This window comes from Lemur catta, chromosome 1 (assembly GCF_020740605.2).
Source record: "Lemur catta isolate mLemCat1 chromosome 1, mLemCat1.pri, whole genome shotgun sequence".
Taxonomy (NCBI): Eukaryota; Metazoa; Chordata; class Mammalia; order Primates; family Lemuridae; genus Lemur; species Lemur catta.
The window spans coordinates 114,600,051-114,620,180 of NC_059128.1; the positions used below are offsets into that span (position 1 = coordinate 114,600,051).

Below are 20,130 nucleotides of genomic sequence, written 5' to 3' on the forward strand. Positions count from 1 at the left end.
TTTATAAACCCTTATTTAACAAGCAACATGTCCCACTCGGTAGGCTGAGGCAGGCAGCCCAGGAGTTGGGGGCTGCAGTGAGCTGTGATGATGCCACTGCACTCCAGCCTGGGCAACAGAGCAAGACCCCATCTTTTAAAAAAAATAATAGTAAAAAATATCCTAATAGTCCCACTCCTGGGTTTATTTTTTATTTTTATCTTTTTTTTTCCCCACCCCCACTCCTACTCCTGGGGTTTATACCCAGGCCAAATGTAACCAGGTATCCACACAAAGACATGCCTCCAAATGTTCATGACTATTTTATCTGTAATAGACTCAATCTGAGAACACGCCAAGTCTGTATGGAAAGACGACTGGGTAGTACATTGCGTGGGTTCCCATAGTGGAATGTCACATAGTGATGAGAAAGGCCAGCCAGGGGACTAGGTTGTAGAGATGGGAAGGCCCCCTCTGGCCTGATCTTGTGCTATTGACTTTGTATCTGTTTGGTGAGGGAGGGAGAGGGACAGTGATGGCCCCAGACCTGGCTCCTAGGAGTGGTCGTCCGAAGACCCTTCAGCTCAGGTTGTGCAAGGCTGGGGCCAGCCTGCCTTCACCGCCACCCCCACCGCTGAGACCCAGACCCACCCCAACCCCAGATTCCGGGCAGTGTTCTCCGCCAGCGTCCTGTGATCAAAGGCCCCCGCCAGGTGTGGAAGCCGCGGGCGCCCTGGGCTGCAGTCACTCACCCAGCCCCCGGCTCCCTCCTCTGGACACGAACCACGTGGCCTGGCGGGTGATGGTGGGAGCTGGACATGATTTGTGTCTCATGGGTGTTGGCTGCGGCGTGTGTGTCCGTGTTCACCGAGCTGTCCATTTGAGATTTATATGCTCCGGTGCATGTGATTCTACCTCAGTACAAATTAAGAAAGAGAAAGTAACCTGTGGTGGGTGATTGGGAAAACGATCCTTTCTGTCGACTTCATTTAGGCGGGGGTGAAAACGGTGCAGATCGTTGGGAGAACAACCCGGCAGCAGCATTGAGTAAGACTGAGAATGCATCTTCTCCCTGTCCTGGGAGAAGTCCCAGAAGTTCCCCTTCTCTGTGGCTGCCGGAGAGAAACACTGCTGATTAAGTCACCCAGTCCTTTTCCCAACCCCATCAGACAGGGGCTCACGCCAGCTCCGTGTTACAAGGGAGGGAAACTGAGATACGGCCCAGAGAGCTGGTCCTTGGCCCCTCCTCACAGCTATTAATCCCAAGTAAGGATTTGAACTCAGAGAGTCAGGCTCCCTCCACGACACTCGTAACCACCGCCTTTATTATTCTTTTTTTTTTTGAGACAGAGTCTCACTTTGTTGCCCGGGCTAGAGTGAGTGCCGTGGCGTCAGCCTAGCTCACAGCAACCTCAAACTCCTGGGCTTAAGCGATCCTCCTGCCTCAGCCTCCCGAGTAGCTGGGACTACAGGCATGCGCCACCATGCCCGGCTAATTTTTTCTATATGTATTTTTAGTTGTCCGGATAATTTCTTTTTATTTATTTATTTATTTTTTTGTAGAGACGGGGTCTCACTCTCACTCAGGCTGGTCTCGAACCCCTGAGCTCAAACGATCGGCCCACCTCAGCCTCCCAGAGTGCTGGGATTACAGGCGTGAGCCACCGTGCCCGGCCAGTAATCACCACCTTTTAAGGTAGCAATACTGTTTTGAGGGGAACAACCCGAATGTCAGAGGGACGGGCTACATTTGTTACTGTTGAAGTTGTGTTCTCTAAGGAATAAGGCTAAATATTGATAACATCTATGTCAAGGTTCAGGGAATCATGGTCCGTGAGCCCTATTTGGCCCACCGTCTGTTTTTATAAATAAAGTTTTACTGGAACATAACCAAACTTATTTATTTACATATCCTCCATGGCTATAATAGCAGCATAAACTTGGGACGGGCGGTGGTTCACGGCTGAAATCCCAGCACTCTGGGAGGCGGAGGTGGGAGGATTGCTTGAGGCCAGGAGTTTGAGACCATCTTGGGCAACAGAACAAGATCCTGTCTCAAAAAAAAAAAAAATTGGGACAGACAGAGGCTGTGTCTGGCTGAAAATATTTACTATAATACCTGGTCCTTTACAGAACAGAGTTTGCTCTCCCCCGGCCCATGTGAATGAAAAAGCGAAACCAGACGGAAGAATGCTCAATATCCCATCCATGGGTGTGTACAAACATGGAAACCAGAATGGGGACACTTCTGGGAGAGGTGATGGGGAGGGAAGTTGGATTGAAACTTGGACTATTTAATGTCTTTCATTGGAGAAGGGAGGTGGGCAACTGCACCTGTCTGCAGGTGGGCACATTTATCCACGTGCAGCCCTAAAAGCCTGCATGCTCCAGCCGTGACCCCCTCGGAGCCTCATCTGTAGCCTTATTCCTTAGAGAACACGTCTTCAGCAGTTTCCCAAGTCAACAAATGTAGCCCCTCCCTCTGACATTCAGGTTGTTCCCCCCAAAACAGCATTGCTACCTTAAAAGGCGGTGGTTATGAGTGTCGTGGAGGGAGCCTGACTCTCTGAGTTCAAATCCTTACTTGGGATTAATAGCTGTGAGGAGGGGCCAAGGACCAGCTCTCTGGGCCGTATCTCAGTTTCCCTCCCTTGTAACACGGAGCTGGCGTGAGCCCCTGTCTGATGGGGTTGGGAAAAGGACTGGGTGACTTAATCAGCAGTGTTTCTCATCTGTAAACTGGGCACCATCAAACCTTCCTGGAAGGGTTAATTTAAAACATTGATCCAATGACCCCCAAAATATGTTTGGCATGGGGTCAGGCACCTACTGAAGGCTCCATAAATTGGTGATGGGGGATGGGGGGCAGAGGCATGGGAAGGTGTGTTTAATGTTCCCTCCCCCACCAGCCCCAATGCCCGAAGGCAAGGACCACTTCTTTCTTCTTCACTAATGTATCCCCAGATCCTGGGAATACAGTAGGTGCTTAATAAGATTTCTCCCTTACTGGAGAGAAGCGCTAAGAGGAATAAACACAATTTAGCATCTGCATAACTTCCATGTCCATCCCCTTCCCAAGAACACTTAGGGGAACTTAAGTCTTGGGTCCGTGGACCTCTTGGGGGACCCAATGTCAGAATTCAGGGTGTCCATGAGCTCTGATAGAGAAAAAATCCATATCCTTATTTTCACGGACTCTAACTGATATTTACCATTTCCTCAATCGTGAATGAAGGCAACAGCACGACCTGTGACTTTGTCCCCAATAAAAGCTACAGATACTTTCAGCTTGGCTTGCTGCACACAACTGCTAACATCCATTAACACCGTGAAGTCACTGTGGTTGTTAGATCTTGTTATTTAACGTGGTGATCGGTATACAGGTGCATCTGGAAGTTGTTGTTGTTTTGGTATAGCTCTATTTCTAAAGTTTTTTTTTTTCAGACAGAGTTTCATTTTGTTGCCTTAGGTAGAGTGCGGTTGCATCATCAGTGCTCACTGCAGCCTCCAACTCCTGGGCTCAAGCGATCCTCCTGCCTCGGCCTCCCAAAGTGTTGGGATTACAGGCATGAGCCACCACACCTGGCTAATTTTTCTATTTTTAGTAGAGACAGGGTCTCGCTCTTGCTCTAGCTGGTCTCAAACTCCTGAGCTCAAGCAATCCTCCTGCCTCGGCCTCCCAGAGTGCTGGGATTACAGGCGTGAGCCACCACGCCCGGCCCATCTCCCAAACTTTCTTGTTCTTCCAAACTGAAACTGTCCCCATGGAACACTAATGCCCCGCCCGCTCCCCAGCCCCTGGCACCCATCATCCTAGTTCCTGTCTCTGTGGATCTGACCACTCTAGGGACCTCTTGTGAGTGGAATCACACAGGATTTGTCCTTTTGTGTCTGGTGTCTCCCACGGAGCACGATGTCCTCAAGGTCCCTCCACACTGTAGCCTGTGTCAGAATTTCCTTCCTTTTTAAGGCTTAGTGATACTACATTGTATGGGTGGACCACATACCACTTATCTATCCATCAGACATGGGTCATTAACTTTTCTTTTTCTTTTTCTGGTTTTTTTTTTTTTTTGCCAGTCAAATTTAGCAGTGAGGGCTTGTATACCAACTTTAGTGACACTCATGTTCATAAGTTCTGATAACCCACTACCATCGGACCAGCCATTAACTTGTTTTTTAACGAATATTTTAATGCATGTATTTCAATATAATGGTTTTCCTTGTAAACCCCTGTGTTTTGTTTGCATTGGCAAATGGCATTTTGAGAAAAAGGCTCTGAGTTTCTCCAGCCAAAGACATGACGACTTTCCTGGGCCTCTTCCTCCTTAAAAAAAAAAAAAAAAAAAAAAATTAAAAATTATGTTTATGACCGCATTGGTATAAAGACAAATATAATATAATCCAAAGTGGATTATAGTCATTCTATTTTACTCCTGATTTCCAAAGAAGTGAAAACATTTTTGTGGGCCCCTAAAAAGTATTGGGGATCCCTGGTACCTTGTCTAACGGTGCCTTGTGGATGTCTGCCCTGAGTCCAGGACCCCCAAAAGGTTTGGAGCCCTGAGAATTTATAAACCTCGTGTTTGGTGGCTCAGGCCTGTGATCCCAGCGCTTAGGGAGGGCGAGGTGAGAGGATCGCTTGAGCCCCGGAGTTTGAGACCAGCCTGGGCAACACAGCGAGACCCCTTCTGGTGGTGGAAACGCTACTGTATCCCGGAAAGCACGTATCCCTCACTCACTGAGATGCTCTGATTTTAAAATTGTGATTAATTTTTCCCCTGGGCGCCTGCGAGGCCGTAGGCCCCCTGAGGGCAGAGGTTTGTGCCTCCTGTTGTCGCCTGCTGCGGCCCTCCGTGCGCGGCAGATGCGCGCACTTGCTGGAGGTGGCAGATGGGTGCGGGTCGCCGCGGGGGCTTTCCCTGCCCGCGCTGGGCAGGGCTCTGAAACCGTGACCTCACGTCTCTTTGTGCCGGCCCGGGACGGAAGGGGCGGTGCCGCATGCGGGGCTGCCGCGGCCGGGCGCCCTCCTCCGCGCTGGTCTCCGCTGGCCTCCGCTGGCCTCCGCTGGCACGGTCGCCAGGACGTCCCGCCCGAGCCCCGGAGCCCCGGCCGAGCGCTCCCCGGTTCCAGGTAGGTGGGGAAGGGGCGCGGGCGGGCCGGGAGGGGACCGGGTGGCGGGGCAGCTAGGGTTTCAGGCCACCTGGCCTGGCTTCCGGGGCTCCTGGGGTACTGGCGCCGCGTTGTTGGGGGCCCCTCAACCTCTAGCTCCCCTCCCTGGTGGCCCAGATAGTCCCCCACTCCTCAGATTCCTCCCCAGAACCCCAGATTCCTCCCTAACACCCCGGATTCCTCACCAGCACCCCAGATTTCTCTCTGACACCCTGTTTTCCTCCCAACACTGCAGATTTCTCCCCAACACCCTGAATCCCTTCTCAACACCCCAGATGCCTCCCCCAGCACCCCACATTTTCCCCCAGCACCCAAGATTCCTCCAAAACACCCCAGATTTCTCCCCAGATTTTCCCCATCACCCCAGATCCCTCTCCTCCTCACTCTGCTCCAGCCACACAGGCTGTTTCTCCAACAAGCCAGGCTTGGTCCTGCCCCAGGGCCTTTGCACAGGGAGCTCTGTCTTCCTGAAGTTCTCTGCCCCCAGATCTCCTCCTGACTTGCTCCCTCAACTCCTTCGGGTCTCAGCTCAGTGTCACCTTCTCCCCCCTGGCCTCCCTTCACCACCGTCATCCTCCCTGTCTCTGTCTCTGAGGGCCTGGCCTTCCCAGCACTGCTCATTCTTCTGACCTGACCCTAAGTTATTTCCTCCCTCACTGTTGGTTTCCGTGTGCTGGACTGGTAGCTCCGTGAGGGCGGCTTTGCCCGTCTTGATTGGTCTGCAGTAGCACCTAGAGCAGTTCTTGGACCTAGTAGGTGCTCAGTAAATGCACGTTCAATGCATGAAGAGACTGTTCAAGAGCATAGGGGGAGAGGAGGAGAGGAGAGAAAGGGCATGTTCTAGATGTAGTTAAAAAATAAAAAAAGAAAATACATTCTGCCAATATTAATCATGTCACCGTTATTGTATTGTCACATTGGACTCCTGCGCCTTGCAGGGGGCTGTTCTCCATGGCAGACCCACATCCATCCTAAGTGCCATGCTCATGGGTGTTACAAACAGGGAAACTGAGGCTAAGAAAGAGACCATACAAGCTGGCAGGTGGCAGAGCCGGGACCCCCACCCCTGTGCATATTTTCTTTTTAGAGACAGGGTCTTGCTCTGTCGCCTAGGCTAGAGTGCAATGTTGCAATCATAGCTCACTGCAGCCTCAAACTCCTGGGCTCAAGCGATCCTCCTGCCTCAGCCTCCCGATTAGCTGGGACTACAGGCGTATGCTACCAGTGTGCCAGGCTAATTTTTCTATTTTTTGTAGAGATGGGGGTCTCACTATTGCTCAGGCTGGTCTCGAACTCCTGGCCTCAAGTGATCCTCTCACCTCGGCCTCCGCTGGCACGGGTGGTCCGCTGGCTGGGATTACAGGCGTGAGCCACCGCACCCAGCCACTGTGGGTGTTTCTGCTCCACCACGCACTCACTGTTCAGGGCGGGGTGTGGACTTTGTCCTGGAGGCTGTGGATGTGGAACTGAGTAAACACCGGGGCTCCAGAGGGTGGGTGGTTCCCAGGCAGAGCCAGGCAATCACTGGGTTGGGATTGAGTTCGGGCTGTTGGGAGGAGAAAGTGAGAAGAAAGATCGTGTGACTTTAGGTATTGGCCAGGAATGCAGGTGGGTGTGGTCCTGTTTGGCTGATTCTGAGTCCGGCTGGCTCTGTCTTCTTTTGCACAAACTCTCCTGTGTCCTTTCTGTGGGGTAATGTCCAACTCCGGTCCCTGCAGGGAGCGGGCAGCAGCCATGAATGTCAGTGCACATGGGGCTCCCATTGTGTGCCGGGCACTGCTTTAAGACTCCTATATGGATGAACTCATTCAACCTCACAACAGCCCCAGCTTGTACCACTTCCTGCCATACCCCTTTTACAGATGAGGAGACTGAGGCCCTGAAGTGCACGGCCTGGAAGTGGCAGAGCTGAGATTTGAATCCCAAAGGCATGCTTCTACCTGTTTGTCTCTCTCTTCCTGGAGATGACTCACTCGGGTGGGCAGTGGGTGGACGGGGGAGCCCGTAGCTCTGAGGCAGGGCAGCCACACTTCTCCACTTCTCTCCCAGGCCTTGGGAATGTGGACCCAGCTTGGCCCAATTGTTGATTTTCCAGGCGGATCCAGAACGCCAGAGTTTTGCACAAAATGTCCTTTGTTCACTTTTGGCAACTAATTCAAAATAATTTGATTCTTAGATTGCTGCCAGCACAGTTGCCCAGGAGTCTCTGAACTTTTTTGCCTTTTAACATTTTATTGACATAGAACCTGTCAACAAAATTTCTCTCTACAGAAAAGGGCTGAACACCTAAGCGTTGAACTTGGGGAATGTTTTCAGGGTGAACACAGCGTGATGCCCAATCCTGTTCATGCCCTGCCCCAGGCACTACCCTACTCCACACTTTATCACTTATGCCCTTTGATCAGTTAAAAATCGGAGGGCAAGGCCGGGCTTGGTGGCTCACACCTGTAATCCTAGCCCTCTGGGAGGCCGAGGCGGGAGGATCAGGAGGTCAGGAGTTCGAGACCAGCCTGAGCAAGAGCGAGACCCCGTCTCTACTAAAAATAGAAAGAAATTAGCTGGACAACTAAAAATATATATAGAAAAAATTAGCCAGGCATGGTGGCGCATGCCTGTAGTCCCAGCTACTTGGGAGGCTGAGGCAGAAGGATCGCTTGACCCCGGGAGTTTGAGGTTGCTGTGAGCTAGGCTGATGCCACGGCACTCTAGCCTGGGCAACAGAGCGAGACTCTGTCCCTCTCCACAAAAAAAAAAATCAGAGGGGACATGCCAACAGGTGTTTGTTTTTTTCTTTGTAAGTTGTATACACAGCTGTTCCCAGGAGCCATTAGAGGTGGGAGGAACAGTTGATTCAAAGATCACTGCTGTTGAGAAGGGTATCGGACCATATTTCAAGTAGTTGTCTTGATCATTTCCAAAAGTTTTGGCTGACTTGTGGTCCCCTCTGAATATAAGATCGTTTTCGTTTTTATCCCACTATGTGCTGAGCTCACTTCAGAGATAGAAGCTGGGCACTGTGCCTTTTTCTTTTCTTTTCTTTTTAAATTTTTTAAAATATTTTAATTTTTTTTTTGAGACAGAGTCTCACTCTGTTGCCCGAGCTAGAGTGCTGTAGCGTCAGCCTAGGTCACAGCAACCTCAGACTCCTGGGCTCAAGCGATCCTCCTGCCTCAGCCTCCCGAGTAGCTGGGACTACAGGCATGCGCCACCATGCCCGGCTAATTTTTTTCTATATATATTTTTAGTTGTCCATATAATTTCTATTTTTAGTAGAGACGGGGTCTCGCTCTTGCTCAGGCTGGTCTGGAACTCCTGAGCTCAAACGATCCACCTGCCTCGGCCTCCCAGAGTGCTAGGATACAGATGTGAGCCACCGCACCCAGCCCAATAATTGTGCCTTTTTCTTATTGCTTGTGTGTGCCTACATTATGGAAAATGTCTTTCATCCTCTACTTCTCTATAGAGAACATGGGCCTGTTTCATGAGGGTTAGTTCAATTAAAACCAGGTAAGGCTGTTTCTCGGGCCACATAACCAGGTCCCCATAGGCTGGAGTCTGTGTTAAATCTCGAAATATGAAAGAGAGCCCATAGGCTTAGTGGGTTCTAGAGCCAGACAGCCTGGGTTCCAATCCAGCTGTACTGCTGATGTGCTGTGTGACCCTGGGCAACTTACTTAACCTCTCTGTGCCTCTGTTTCCTTGTGTCAAAATGGCAACAGCCTCAACATTACTAGCGTGTTGTGGAAATGTCTAAACCTGCACCGACCATCCAACGGAAATATATGAAGCATCTATGTAATTAAACATTTTCCAGTAGCCACATTAACAAAAGAAAAATGAAATGAGTGAAATTAATTTTAATAATACATTTTATTTAACCCAATGTACGCAACATGTAGTCAATAGAAAACATGATGAAGGAGTCATCTTCCATACCTTTTTTGGTACTAATTCTTTGGAATCTGGTATGTATTTTACTGGATGTCAGTTTGTATGTTAAATTTTCAACAAAGTGAAATGTGGTTCTATTAAAAAAATAAAGTTGTGTGGTTTTTTTGTTTTTTGTTTTTTTTGGTTTTTTTTGCAGACAGGATCTCATTCTGTCGCCCAGGCTAGAGTGCAGTGGCATCATCATATTAAAATAGCTCACTGCAGCCTCAAACTCCTGGGCTCAAGCAATCTTCCTGCGTCAGCCTCCCAAGTAGCTGGGACTATAGGCACCACACCCAGCTAAATTTTTCTATTTTTAGTAGAGATTGGGTCTTACTATGTTACCCAGGCTGGTCTCGAACTCCTGGGCTCCGGTGATCCTCCCACCTCGGCCTCCCAAAGTGCTGGGATTACAGGCGTGAGCCACCCCACCTGGCCCTACTTCAGTTTTATTTTTACTTAAATTAGACATATTTAGGGAAAATGCATCTAGTTAATTCAAGAGTGAGTCATTGAAAATATATGCCTAGGTTAAAAACATTCTGAACATTTGGTGGCATGTATGTGTTAACGGGTGAATCTTATTATTAAACTCTCAAAATCTGGAATGTTTTTAAAAGCCTTATTTATCCAGGAGAATGTATAAAATGTCAGTGCTACACAGGAACTGTGCAGATTGTGTATTTAAATACTTTCAGCAGCAAAAACAACCAAAACCAAACAAACAAAAAGACCCTATCTCCAAATAAAGTCACATTCTGAGGTCCTAGAGGTTAGGACTTCAAGATATGATTTTGGGGACGGACACAGTTCAACCCGTAACAGCCACTGGTGTCCCCATACCAATGATAAGGCACTTGGGCTTATGGTTACAAACACTGGCACCAAATTGTTGCTCTGTCAATCACTAGCTATGTGAACTTGGTCACGTTCGTCCCTCTGTGGAATGGGAAAAAAAAAAACCACATGCCATTTCATAACTGTTCCTAAAAAGGGCCAGATACTGAACATTGTCCTCTTTGTAGGCCACACGGTGTCTGTTGCGACTCAGCCTTGCCACTGTGGCGCGAGAGCAGCCATAGACAGTGTGGGAATGAGCCAGTGTGGCTGTGTTCCAATAAAACTTTATTTACAAAAACTGTGGGCCAGATTTTGTGGCCTCTGTCATAGGCAGTTGTGTACAGTGGGATTGGGGCAGGCTTGACCAAAAACCTGAAGGGGGGTAGGGAGTGAGCCATAGGGACTCCAGGGGGGTAACTGTGCTCTAGGCAGAGCGAACAGCCAGTGCAAAGGTCCTGGGGCAAGACTGCCTGGGGAGTTTGAAGAGCAGTGGGGAGGACAGTATGGGATAGAGCAGGAAGTAAGAGGGGGTGTGTGTGTATCTGTATAAACATATATATACCCACTATATTGTCATGTATAATATATATGATATATATAATATATATATATATATATATATATATATATATATATCATATATATATATAGACACACTCAATAGACTGAGCTCCGAGAGGGAACTCTGTTCCTGTTTTTTCTTCTCTCTGTCCTGGTACATCCAATGGTGCCTAATACCTGGCAGATGCTAAGAAAATTACTTCTTTTTTTTTTTTTTTTTGAGACAGGGTCTCATTCTGTCACCCAAGGTGGCGTGCTGTGGTGTCATCATAGCTCACTGCAGCCTTGAACTCCCGGGCTCAAGTGATCCTCCTGCCTCAGCCTCCCAAGAAGCTGGGACTACAAGTGCAGCCAACACACCCGGCTAATTTTTCTATTTTTAGTAGAGACGGGGGTCTCGCTCTTGCTCTGGCTGGTCTCGAACTCCTGGCCTCAAGCGATCCTCCCTCCTCAGCCTCCTAGAGTGCTAGGATTACAGGCGTGAGCCACCACGCCCAGCCCAGAAAATGACATCCTAAATGAATGAATGAATGCTATGTACATATCCTACCCTCTCTATTACACACTTCACTTATTTATTTATTTTTTATTTTATTTTATTTTATTTTTTTTGAGACAGAGTCTCGCTTTGTTGCCTGGGCTAGAGTGAGTACCGTGGCGTCAGCCTAGCTCACAGCAACCTCAAACTCCTGGGCTTAAGCGATCCTACTGCTTCAGCCTCCCGAGTAGCTGGGACTACAGGCATGCGCCACCATGCCTGGCTAATTTTTTCTATATATATATTTTAGTTGGTCAGATAATTTCTTTCTATTTTTAGTAGAGATGGGGTCTCGCTCTTGCTCAGGCTGGTCTCGAACTCCTGACCTCGAGCAATCCACGCACCTCGGCCTCCCAGAGTGCCAGGATTACAGGCATGAGCCACCACGCCCGGCCTTCACTTATTTATTATACAGCAAATATGTTTAGAGTTTTCACACCACAGATTGCACTTTGGTTTACAAACTTTTCTCTTTAAGCTCACACGGTCTCTTAAACATATTTGAACTGGCCTGGCTTGGTGGCTCACACCTGTAATCCCAGCACTTTGGGAGGCCGAGGTGGGAGGATTGTTTGAGGCCAGGAGTTCGAGACCAGCCTGGGCAACACAGCAAGACCCCATCTCTAAAAAAGAAAATTTAACAATTAGCCAGGCATGGTGGCTTGTGCAAAGACCTGGCCCTTATACTTGGTAGTCTTGGCCTCATGGCTGCTTTACGTCTCTCTGTGACATTGACACCAGCTGAGAAACTATGAACTTTACTGTCATTTAATCGATTGTGTCTTCCCCCTACTAGGAAGTCAGCTCCATTTTTTTTTCTGTTTCTGCTGGTTTTCTCGCCCCGTCAGCATTTCAACATGTAGGCCGCTTCCATATTTTGAAACAGCCAGACAGCTGCTGCCCCTGGCATCCGCCCCCACCCAGCGCCCCCCTCTGTCGTCCCACTCCCCACTGTGCTCCTTGCCACTGGTGGCCACTCTCTCCCACCCCTGCCTGTGCTCTGACCTTTCTGGACTCATTGACTTTGGTCCTGGGCTGCCCTGGGGACCTGCTCAAAATGACCTTTGCAAAAAAAAAAAAAAAAAAAAAAAAATCCTGAGTCATTTATACAACGAGGTCTGTGACTTATCAGAAAAGGGGGTTCATCTGTGAGTCAGCAACTCTTGGTCTAGACCAGGCTCTCTCAACTTTCCTGCTAGTATTATTTGGGGCCGGGTCATTTCCTGGGGCGGGGGCCATTCTGCGTATTGTAGGGTGTGGAGTAGTGTCCCTGGGCTCTGCTTACTCATTGCTAGGAGCACCCACCTAGTGTGACAACCACAAATGTCTCTGGACATCGCTAAGTGTCCCCTTGGTGGGGGGTGACATGGAATTGTCCCTGGCTGACAGCTGCTGATCTAGGCCACTGGGTCGTGGGCATAGGCTGGGACAGGCAGTGGGTCTCAGTGCAGCCAGGCTGAGGGGCACACAAGGTGTTCGTGGCTCCCCAGAATGGACTGCGTTTTTCCCCAGATCTGAACATGGGGACGTGCCCCAGGGCCCCGGTGACTTAAAGGACTGGGATTGGAATACCCGAGTGCCTTTCCTATGTGCCCTTGGGAAAGCTCTTCTCTCTTGGGCCTCAGTTTTCTCATCCACAACATGGAGTACCAGCCTCATTCATTCATTCATTCATTTATTCATTCTTCCAATAAGCACTCATTAGGTAGCTGCTCTGTGGTTCAGCCGCCCAGCAATACTCAGCTGTCACCCTCTGAGGCTCCCAGGTGGATGGGGAGGAAGGTATTCATAGCATAATAAACGCAAAAGGTTGAACACACAGCACAGCTCACCTAGTAACAGATTCTGGTGGGGGGAAGAGGGTGACACGAAGAAATAGACTGGGATCGGAAACAGGGTAGTTGTGGAGGTTCCCCCAGGCGGTGCCATTGTGCCTGAGACTTGAAAGGTGTGATGAAGGCCACACCAACAAGAGAAAATAGCTTCTTTTTTTTTTTTTTTTTTTTGAGACAGAGTCTCACTCTGTTGCCCGGGCTAGAGTGAGTGCCATGGCGTCAGCCTAGCTCACAGCAACCTCAAACTCCTGGGCTCAAGCGATCCTCCTGCCTCAGCCTCCCAAGTAGCTGGGACTACAGGCATGTGCCACCATGCCCGGCTAATTTTTTATATAGAGATTTTTAGCTGTCCAGCTAATTTCTTTCTATTTTTAGTAGAGATGGGGTCTCGCTCTTGCTGTGGCTGGTCTCGAACTCCTGAGCTCAAACAATCCACCCACCTCGTCCTCCCAGAGTGCTAGGATTACAGGTGTGAGCCACTGCGCCCAGCCGAAAATAGCTTCTAAGTGGCATGACAGCCATGTGGGGCGGAGAGCCAGCACCTGGGCGTAGTTTGCTCATCGTAGTAATAACATTAGCTGTATCAGTCAGCCATTGCTGCATGACAAGTCGCCCCAGGACTTTGTGGCTGGAAACAACACAGTTAGTATCTCGTAGTTTCTGTGGACTGGGGATTTAGGAGGTGCTTTGTAGCTGGGTCATTGTGGCTCAAGGTCTCCCAAGAGGTTGCAGTCAGTGGTCGGCCAGGGCTGCCTCATCTGAAGGTTTGACTGGGGCTGGAGGAGCCGCTTCCTAGGTGACTCCTTTGGATGGCTGCAGGTGGGAGGACTTGGCTCCTTGCCACATGGGCCTCTGGGAGAGCTGCTCACAACATAGTTTGTCCCTGGCAGAGTGATAAAAAGAGAGAGAGCCGGCCGGGCATGGTGGCTCACGCCTGTAGTCCCAGCACCTTGGGAGGCTGAGGCAGGAGGATCACTTGAGGTCAGGAGTTTGAGACCAGTTTGAGGATAACCACGCATCCCTCTCTTGTTTCCTGCAGATCTGCCCCGGCAGTCGCCACAGAACCTGGCCCAGTGAATGGGTAGGGGACACGGGGTGTGCAGAAGGCAGGCAGTGTAGAACATGCCTCCGCCACCCCAATCTTCTGCCGCTGCCCAAGGCCACGCTCACCTGTGCTCATGGCCCACACGGGCCCATCACTCCCTGGCGTGTTCGACGTTCTAGGCACGGCAGGCCAGGACAAGCTCTTGCATCTGAAGCACAAACTGAAGACCCTGCGTACCGGCTGCCAGGGGGCCAGCCTCCTACACGCCATGGTGCTCCTGACCCTGGGCCAGGACACGGAGGCCAGGATCTCTCTGGAGGCGCTGAAGGCAGACGCGGTGGCCCGGCTGGTGGCCCGCCAGTGGGCCGGCGTGGACAGCGTGGACAGCACTGAGGCCCCCGAGGAGCCTCCTGACGTGTCCTGGGCCGTCGCCCGCCTGTACCACCTGCTGGCCGAGGAGAAGCTGTGCCCAGCCTCGCTGCGGGACTTGGCCTACCAAGCAGCCCTCCGTGACCTTGGCTCCAGGGATGACTGCCGGCTGCGGGAGCTCCAGGTGGAGGCCCAGGACCGGTGTGGGTGGGATGTTGTCAGGGACCCGAGGAGCTTCCAGACCCTCCACTCCGACCTGGGCTGCCTTCCAGCGTCCTCCACTCCACCCTCTGGGACCCGCAGCCTTCCTCGCCCCATCGACGACCTGTCAGGCTGGAGCCGAGGGTGCTCCCTGAGATCCACCAGCCCAGCTTCACTGGCCAGCAACTTGGAAATCAGCCAGTCACCCACCGTGCCCCTCCTCAGCCTGCACCGCAGCCCCCGCGGGCCCAGCAAGCTCTGTGACGGCCCTCGGGCCAGCCCGGTGCCCGAGCCTGTCCCTAGTGGCTGCCAGGAGCCTGAGGAGATGAGCTGGCCCCCGTCGGGGGAGATTGCTGGCTCCCCAGAGCTTCCAGAGGCAGCCCCAGATCCAGCCCCCGCTGGCCTCCCTGGCACCCCTAAGGTTCCGGAAGCCAGCACGCACTACCCGGCGGAGTGCACTGAGGTGCCTGCAGCCCCTGGGCCTGTCTCCCCGCCCAGCCCGGAGCCTGCCGGAAAGCCCCGCCCCGTCAAAGACCAGATGCCGCTCCAGCTTTCTCAGGAAGACACCCTGCGCCCGGGTATCAAGCCATGGCCACCTGCTCCCTCCGTCCCCGAAACGCCGCTCCCCTCTCCTCCTCCTCCACCGTCCCCTTGTTCGACCTACCTGGCCTCCTCGTCCCCAGGGGCTTCGTCCCCCGAGGTGTCATCGGAGCAGAAGTTCTATAACTTTGTGGTCCTCCACGCCAAGGCAGACGAACATGTCGCCCTGCGGGTCAGGGAGAAGCTGGAGGCCCTTGGCGTGTCCGACGGGGCCACCTTCTGCGAGGACTTCCAGGTGCCCGGGCGTGGGGAGCTGCGCTGCCTGCAGGACGCCATAGACCACTCGGCCTTCGTCATCCTACTGCTCACCCCCAGCTTTGACTGTCGCCTGAGCCTGCACCAGGTGTGCCAAGCCCTGATGAGCAGCTTCACGCGACACGGGTGGCAGGACTGCGTGGTCCCCTTCCTGCCCCTGGAGAGCTCCCCGGCCCAGCTCCGCTCGGACACGGCCAGCCTGCTCGCCGGCCTGGTGTGGCTGGAGGAGCACTCCCCGGTCTTCGCCAGGAAGGTAGCCAACACCTTCAAGCTCCAGAAGCTTCGGCTCCGCAAGGCCAACTGGAAGAAGGAACAGGACGCCCGGGCGCTGCGGGAGCAGAGCCAACACCTGGAGGGTGAGCGGGTGCAGGCCGCGGCCCTGAACACCGCGTATTCCACCTACCTCCAGAGCTACTTGGCCTGGCAGGCGCAGATGGAGCAGCTCCAGGTGGCTTTTGGGAGCCACATGTCATTGGGGACTGGGATGCCCTTTAGGGCTCCGGGACCCTTTGCCGGGGGGCAGGTGCCCCAGGGAGCCCCACCACCCTTCCCCACCTGGCTGGGCTGCCCGCAGCCACCGCCCCGGCTGCACCCGTGGCAGGCGGGCACCCCGCCAGTGGCCTTCCCGCAGCCACCTTCACCGGCCTTCCCCACAGCGTCCCCTCCGCCCCCTCCGAGCCCGGGACTGCAGCCCCTCATCATCCACCACGCTCAGATGGTGCAACTGGGACTCAACAACCACATGTGGAACCAGCGAGGGGCCCAGACGCCTGAGGACAAGACGCAGGAGGCCGAGTGACCTGCGTCCAGGTCAGGGGAACATACTTGGGCCTGGTGCGGGCTTTGGGCAGGAACTTGGGGACCCCCCTCCCCACCCTGGGGGACAGCGGAAGGCCGGGTCACCTGCTGAGCTCAGGACACTGCCCCGGGGCCCTTCATTTCTCAGGAAACAGAGCAAAATGGGCTTTGAGGACTTTCTGGCCTTCTGGGTGGCCGAAAGGGGATACTGTTTACATTTTCAGTCGGTCTCTGGGTGGGGGGCTCTTGGTGGTGGGGGATGTTTGTAGGGTCTTTTAATTCTAATAAATATTTATTGAACGCTCCTGCAGCACCCCTGCTCTCGGGGCGACCTCTGCCTGGATACTTGTTAAGAAACACGTGGGTCTGGTCACCTCAAAGGGGGAACCGGAAGGAGGAAGAGCGAGCCGGAGGTTGTGCATATCTGCTGCCGTCTCATTGGCCAGAGCGTGGTCACATGACCCCGCACCTGCTGCAAGCGAAGCTGGGAAATGTAGTCTTTTGGTTGGCCACGTGTCTTACGGAAAAGTCTTGGTGCTCATAGGATAGAAGGCAGGGAGAAGAGGCGTTGAGGGACATTTAGCAGTTTGAGCTGCCGCCCTTCTCATTCTGTTTGCTTTGGGGGTCTGTCTGGATGCCCTCACCAACGGTGGGCTCAGATCCCACTGTGTGAACTTGGGCAAGTGTCTTCCCCTCTCTGAGCCTCTGTTTTCTCAACCGAAAAGTTGGTTTGTGGAGGCCATTGTTTCAAGATCATCAACAGATCCTGTGCAGTCACATGTAAACACAGGCACATCGTACACCAGGTGCACAGGTGCAGTGTGTGTTAAGTGTGTGTGCCCTGCACTGAGGGGACAGAGTGACAGATCCTTTGAGAACAAGAATAGAGTTAGTATTTGTTGAGCACTTAGCATTTATCGATTCTTCAGGCTTTTAGCACATAAACACATTTGAATCCTCAAAATGACCCCTTGAGGTAGAAGCTTTTATTATATAATGGACCCATTTTATTTTTTTTTATTTATTCATTTTATTTATTTATTTATTTATTTATTTATTTTTTGAGACAGAGTCTCACTTTGTTGCCCGGGCTAGAGTGCCGTGGCATCAGCCTAGCTCACAGCAACCTCAAACTCCTGGGCTTAAGCGATCCTACTGCCTCAGCCTCCCGAGCAGCTGGGACTACAGAGATGCGCCACCATGCCTGGCTAATTTTTTCAATATATATTTTTAGTTGTCCAGATAATTTTTATTTCTATTTTTAGTAGAGACGGGGTCGCTCAGGCTGGTCTCGAACTCCTGACCTTGAGCGATCCACCTGCCTCGGCCTCCCGGAGGGCTAGGATTACAGGCATGAGCCACCGCGCCTGGCCAATGGACCCATTTTAGAGGTGGGGAAAACTGAGGCCCAAAGAGGTAAATTTTGGCCCCTGGAGTCACACAGATCAGAAGTGTTGAGATCACAGTTGAAGAAGCTAAACTCCCAAGGGAGGGAAGGGAAGAGGGTCCAGGAAGGGTGAAATGGGACCCACTGAGGCTGGGAGCTGCAGGCCCCCTCCCACCTGACAGCTGGTTTGAACCTTGACGTTGCTGGTCTCTCCCTGCATGGCTGGGCCACGTGGAAGGGCAGGTCTGGTGTGAGTCACCCCGGCAGTCATGCACCACTTGCTATTTTAGTCGCTGACTCAGACTTTGTCAGAGCTCTGGCCCTGGTGGCAGCCGTGTGGCCGTGAAGTGAAACCTGGAGGGGCGAGTTCTGAGATTAGATTCCAGGGCGGGGTGGGGTTGTCCGGATAGAGGATTTCTGACTGAATACATTCAGACCCTGAACTGGCCACTTGTTCATTTGACCAGCATTTATTGAGCGCCTACTGTGTGCTGCCAGGATCTGTCCCAGGCACTGGGAAGCAGTGAGGATGAAGATGGAAGTGAGCAGTCACTTGCTGTCATTTCCGTGGGGGCGGAGGGGAGGAAATAGTAAACAAGCCATCAAAGAAGGAAGTGAGATAATTTCTGAAAGTGAAGAGACTCCAGAGGGAATAAACAGGTCAAGGTGATCGGGGGTGTCCCAGGAGGGAGAACTTCAGCCAGGGGAGCCGGGGCTGAGACCTGGAGGAAGAGAAGGAGTCGGTCCTGGGAAGCTCTTGGGGTGGGGGCAGGAATGATTTGGGTAACGGGCACAGCCTGTGCAGGACGCACCTGGCGTGTTGGAGGCACAGCGAGGAGGCCCCATGTGGCTGGAGCAGCCTGAGAAGAGGGAGAGACAGAGGAGGGGAGGCTGGGGAGGGGACTAGACAAGCTGGGCAGGACCTGGTGGGCTTCAGGGAGGTGGAAGCCATAGAGGGCTGTGGGCAGAGGGATGTACCCTGACTCAGGTGCTCACAGGCGCCCTCTGGTGGCTGCTACAGGGAGGACAGACTTTGAGGCAGAGGTGAGGGCAGGATGGTGGGGGACCAGGCCAGTGGTGACTGTACTACTCCAGGTGAGCGACGTTGGCTGTCCCCATGTCCCCCCAGCAGATCTGCAAAGGACAATCATTTTGAGAGACCCCAGGACCTGAGGGTCTACTCACTGGCGGGTACTTGGGCTCTGGGCCGGAAGACTATCATTGTGCCTAACTTACAGATGAAGAAATGAGGCCCAGAGAGGTGAAGTCACTTATCTAAGGTCACACAGCCAAAAAAGTAGCCTGCAGGGACAGAAGGAGGCTGGGGGTTCTCTACTAAATTCTAGCCTGTACGGAGGCTGTTAACCATTTATTCCCTCCGTTTTTATATTTTTGATTTTTTCCTCTGTTTTAAAATTCTTTGATATATCTTGTTCATTTTATTTATTAATCTGTGGTTTCCCCACCACGAGGTGCCCACCCAGAGAGAGCAGGGGACGGAACTGTCTTGGTCACTGAAGTGTTTTCAGGACTGGGCCCACACTGGGCATAGCACACAGTACGTGCTCAGTAATTATTGAGCACTTGTGTGTGGGCCGGTGTTGGGCGCCGGGGACACAGAGCTGTTCCCTGCCCCGGTGGAGCTCACTGGCCAGTGAGTGGGGAGGATGTTGGTGCACCCATCCATTCATCCAGCCAGCATTTATTGAGCACCTGCTGCGTGCGGGCTCTGTGCTGGTCGTCACTAAGTGGTCACCTCCATGGTGACCTGTGTTGTTTTCTCAGGGTTCACGGTCTGTTGCTGTAGAGAGACATGATCAGGTAGTTACGGGGTGATCTGGACTTTACTGGGGAAATGCAGGGGGCCTCGGGAGCCCAAAGGGGACCCTGGGCCAGTCTGGGGGGATTGAGGGAATCTTCCAGAAGGAGGAAGTAAATTGAGACCTGCAGCATAAACTGAAAGTAGCCCTGGGCTGGGGACAGTGTTCTGGGAGGTGGGCACAGCCTGAGCAAAGGCCCAGGAGAAGGACCACCGACTCCCAGGGTTAGGGGTTCAGCCACAATTCTCGCTGGCCCAGCACCCCCTGGCGGCTACTGCCAGCCCCACTGGGCCGCAGGTTTCCGGGAAGTCGCATGTTCCCTCTGAGCCCAACCGCCTTGAAGAAAAATAAGAAGAAAAAAATTCAAAAAATTTCCGTTTCTCTAAAAACCGTGAAGTTTGAACAAACAGCAGACGATTTCGTTTTGGAGGTCAGTTTGCCCACAGCCAGACCAGGCCGGGCAGCTGTGCCCCCCTGCTTGGAATGATGTCTTTCTGTGACTGTTGGGTATTTAAAAAATGTCCTCCTGCTCTCTGGGCCCAGAGAGGGTAATGTTTTGCCCATCGCCACACAGCACATGTGTGGCTGGACACTTGACCTGGGCAGAACTGGGTGGGGCTGTGTTTGAACTGAGAATCTTCTGGAGGGCCACCTGCGGGCACCGAGGATTCGACATGCACAGTGTCACCAGGGGGCGCCATTGGACAGCAATGCCAGCCTCCCGCTGCGCGGGCTGGGCCGAGGGCTGGTCCCTCTTTCCGAGCCTGGAGAGGTGGGGAGCCTCGAAAAGTGCCCAGTCC

At 52.4% G+C, this 20,130-nt stretch overlaps 1 protein-coding gene across 1 annotated transcript; it reads left to right on the forward strand.

The window, feature by feature from the left end:
* The first annotated feature begins 4,979 nt into the window (after positions 1-4,979).
* Positions 4,980-16,427, forward strand: TICAM1 (toll like receptor adaptor molecule 1). The gene is made up of 2 exons (XM_045549276.1): positions 4,980-5,112; positions 13,895-16,427. Exon 2 carries the CDS (start codon positions 14,034-14,036, stop codon positions 16,122-16,124), a length of 2,091 nt encoding a protein of 696 aa, XP_045405232.1. The 5' UTR covers positions 4,980-5,112; positions 13,895-14,033; the 3' UTR covers positions 16,125-16,427.
* The last annotated feature ends 3,703 nt before the right edge of the window (positions 16,428-20,130 follow it).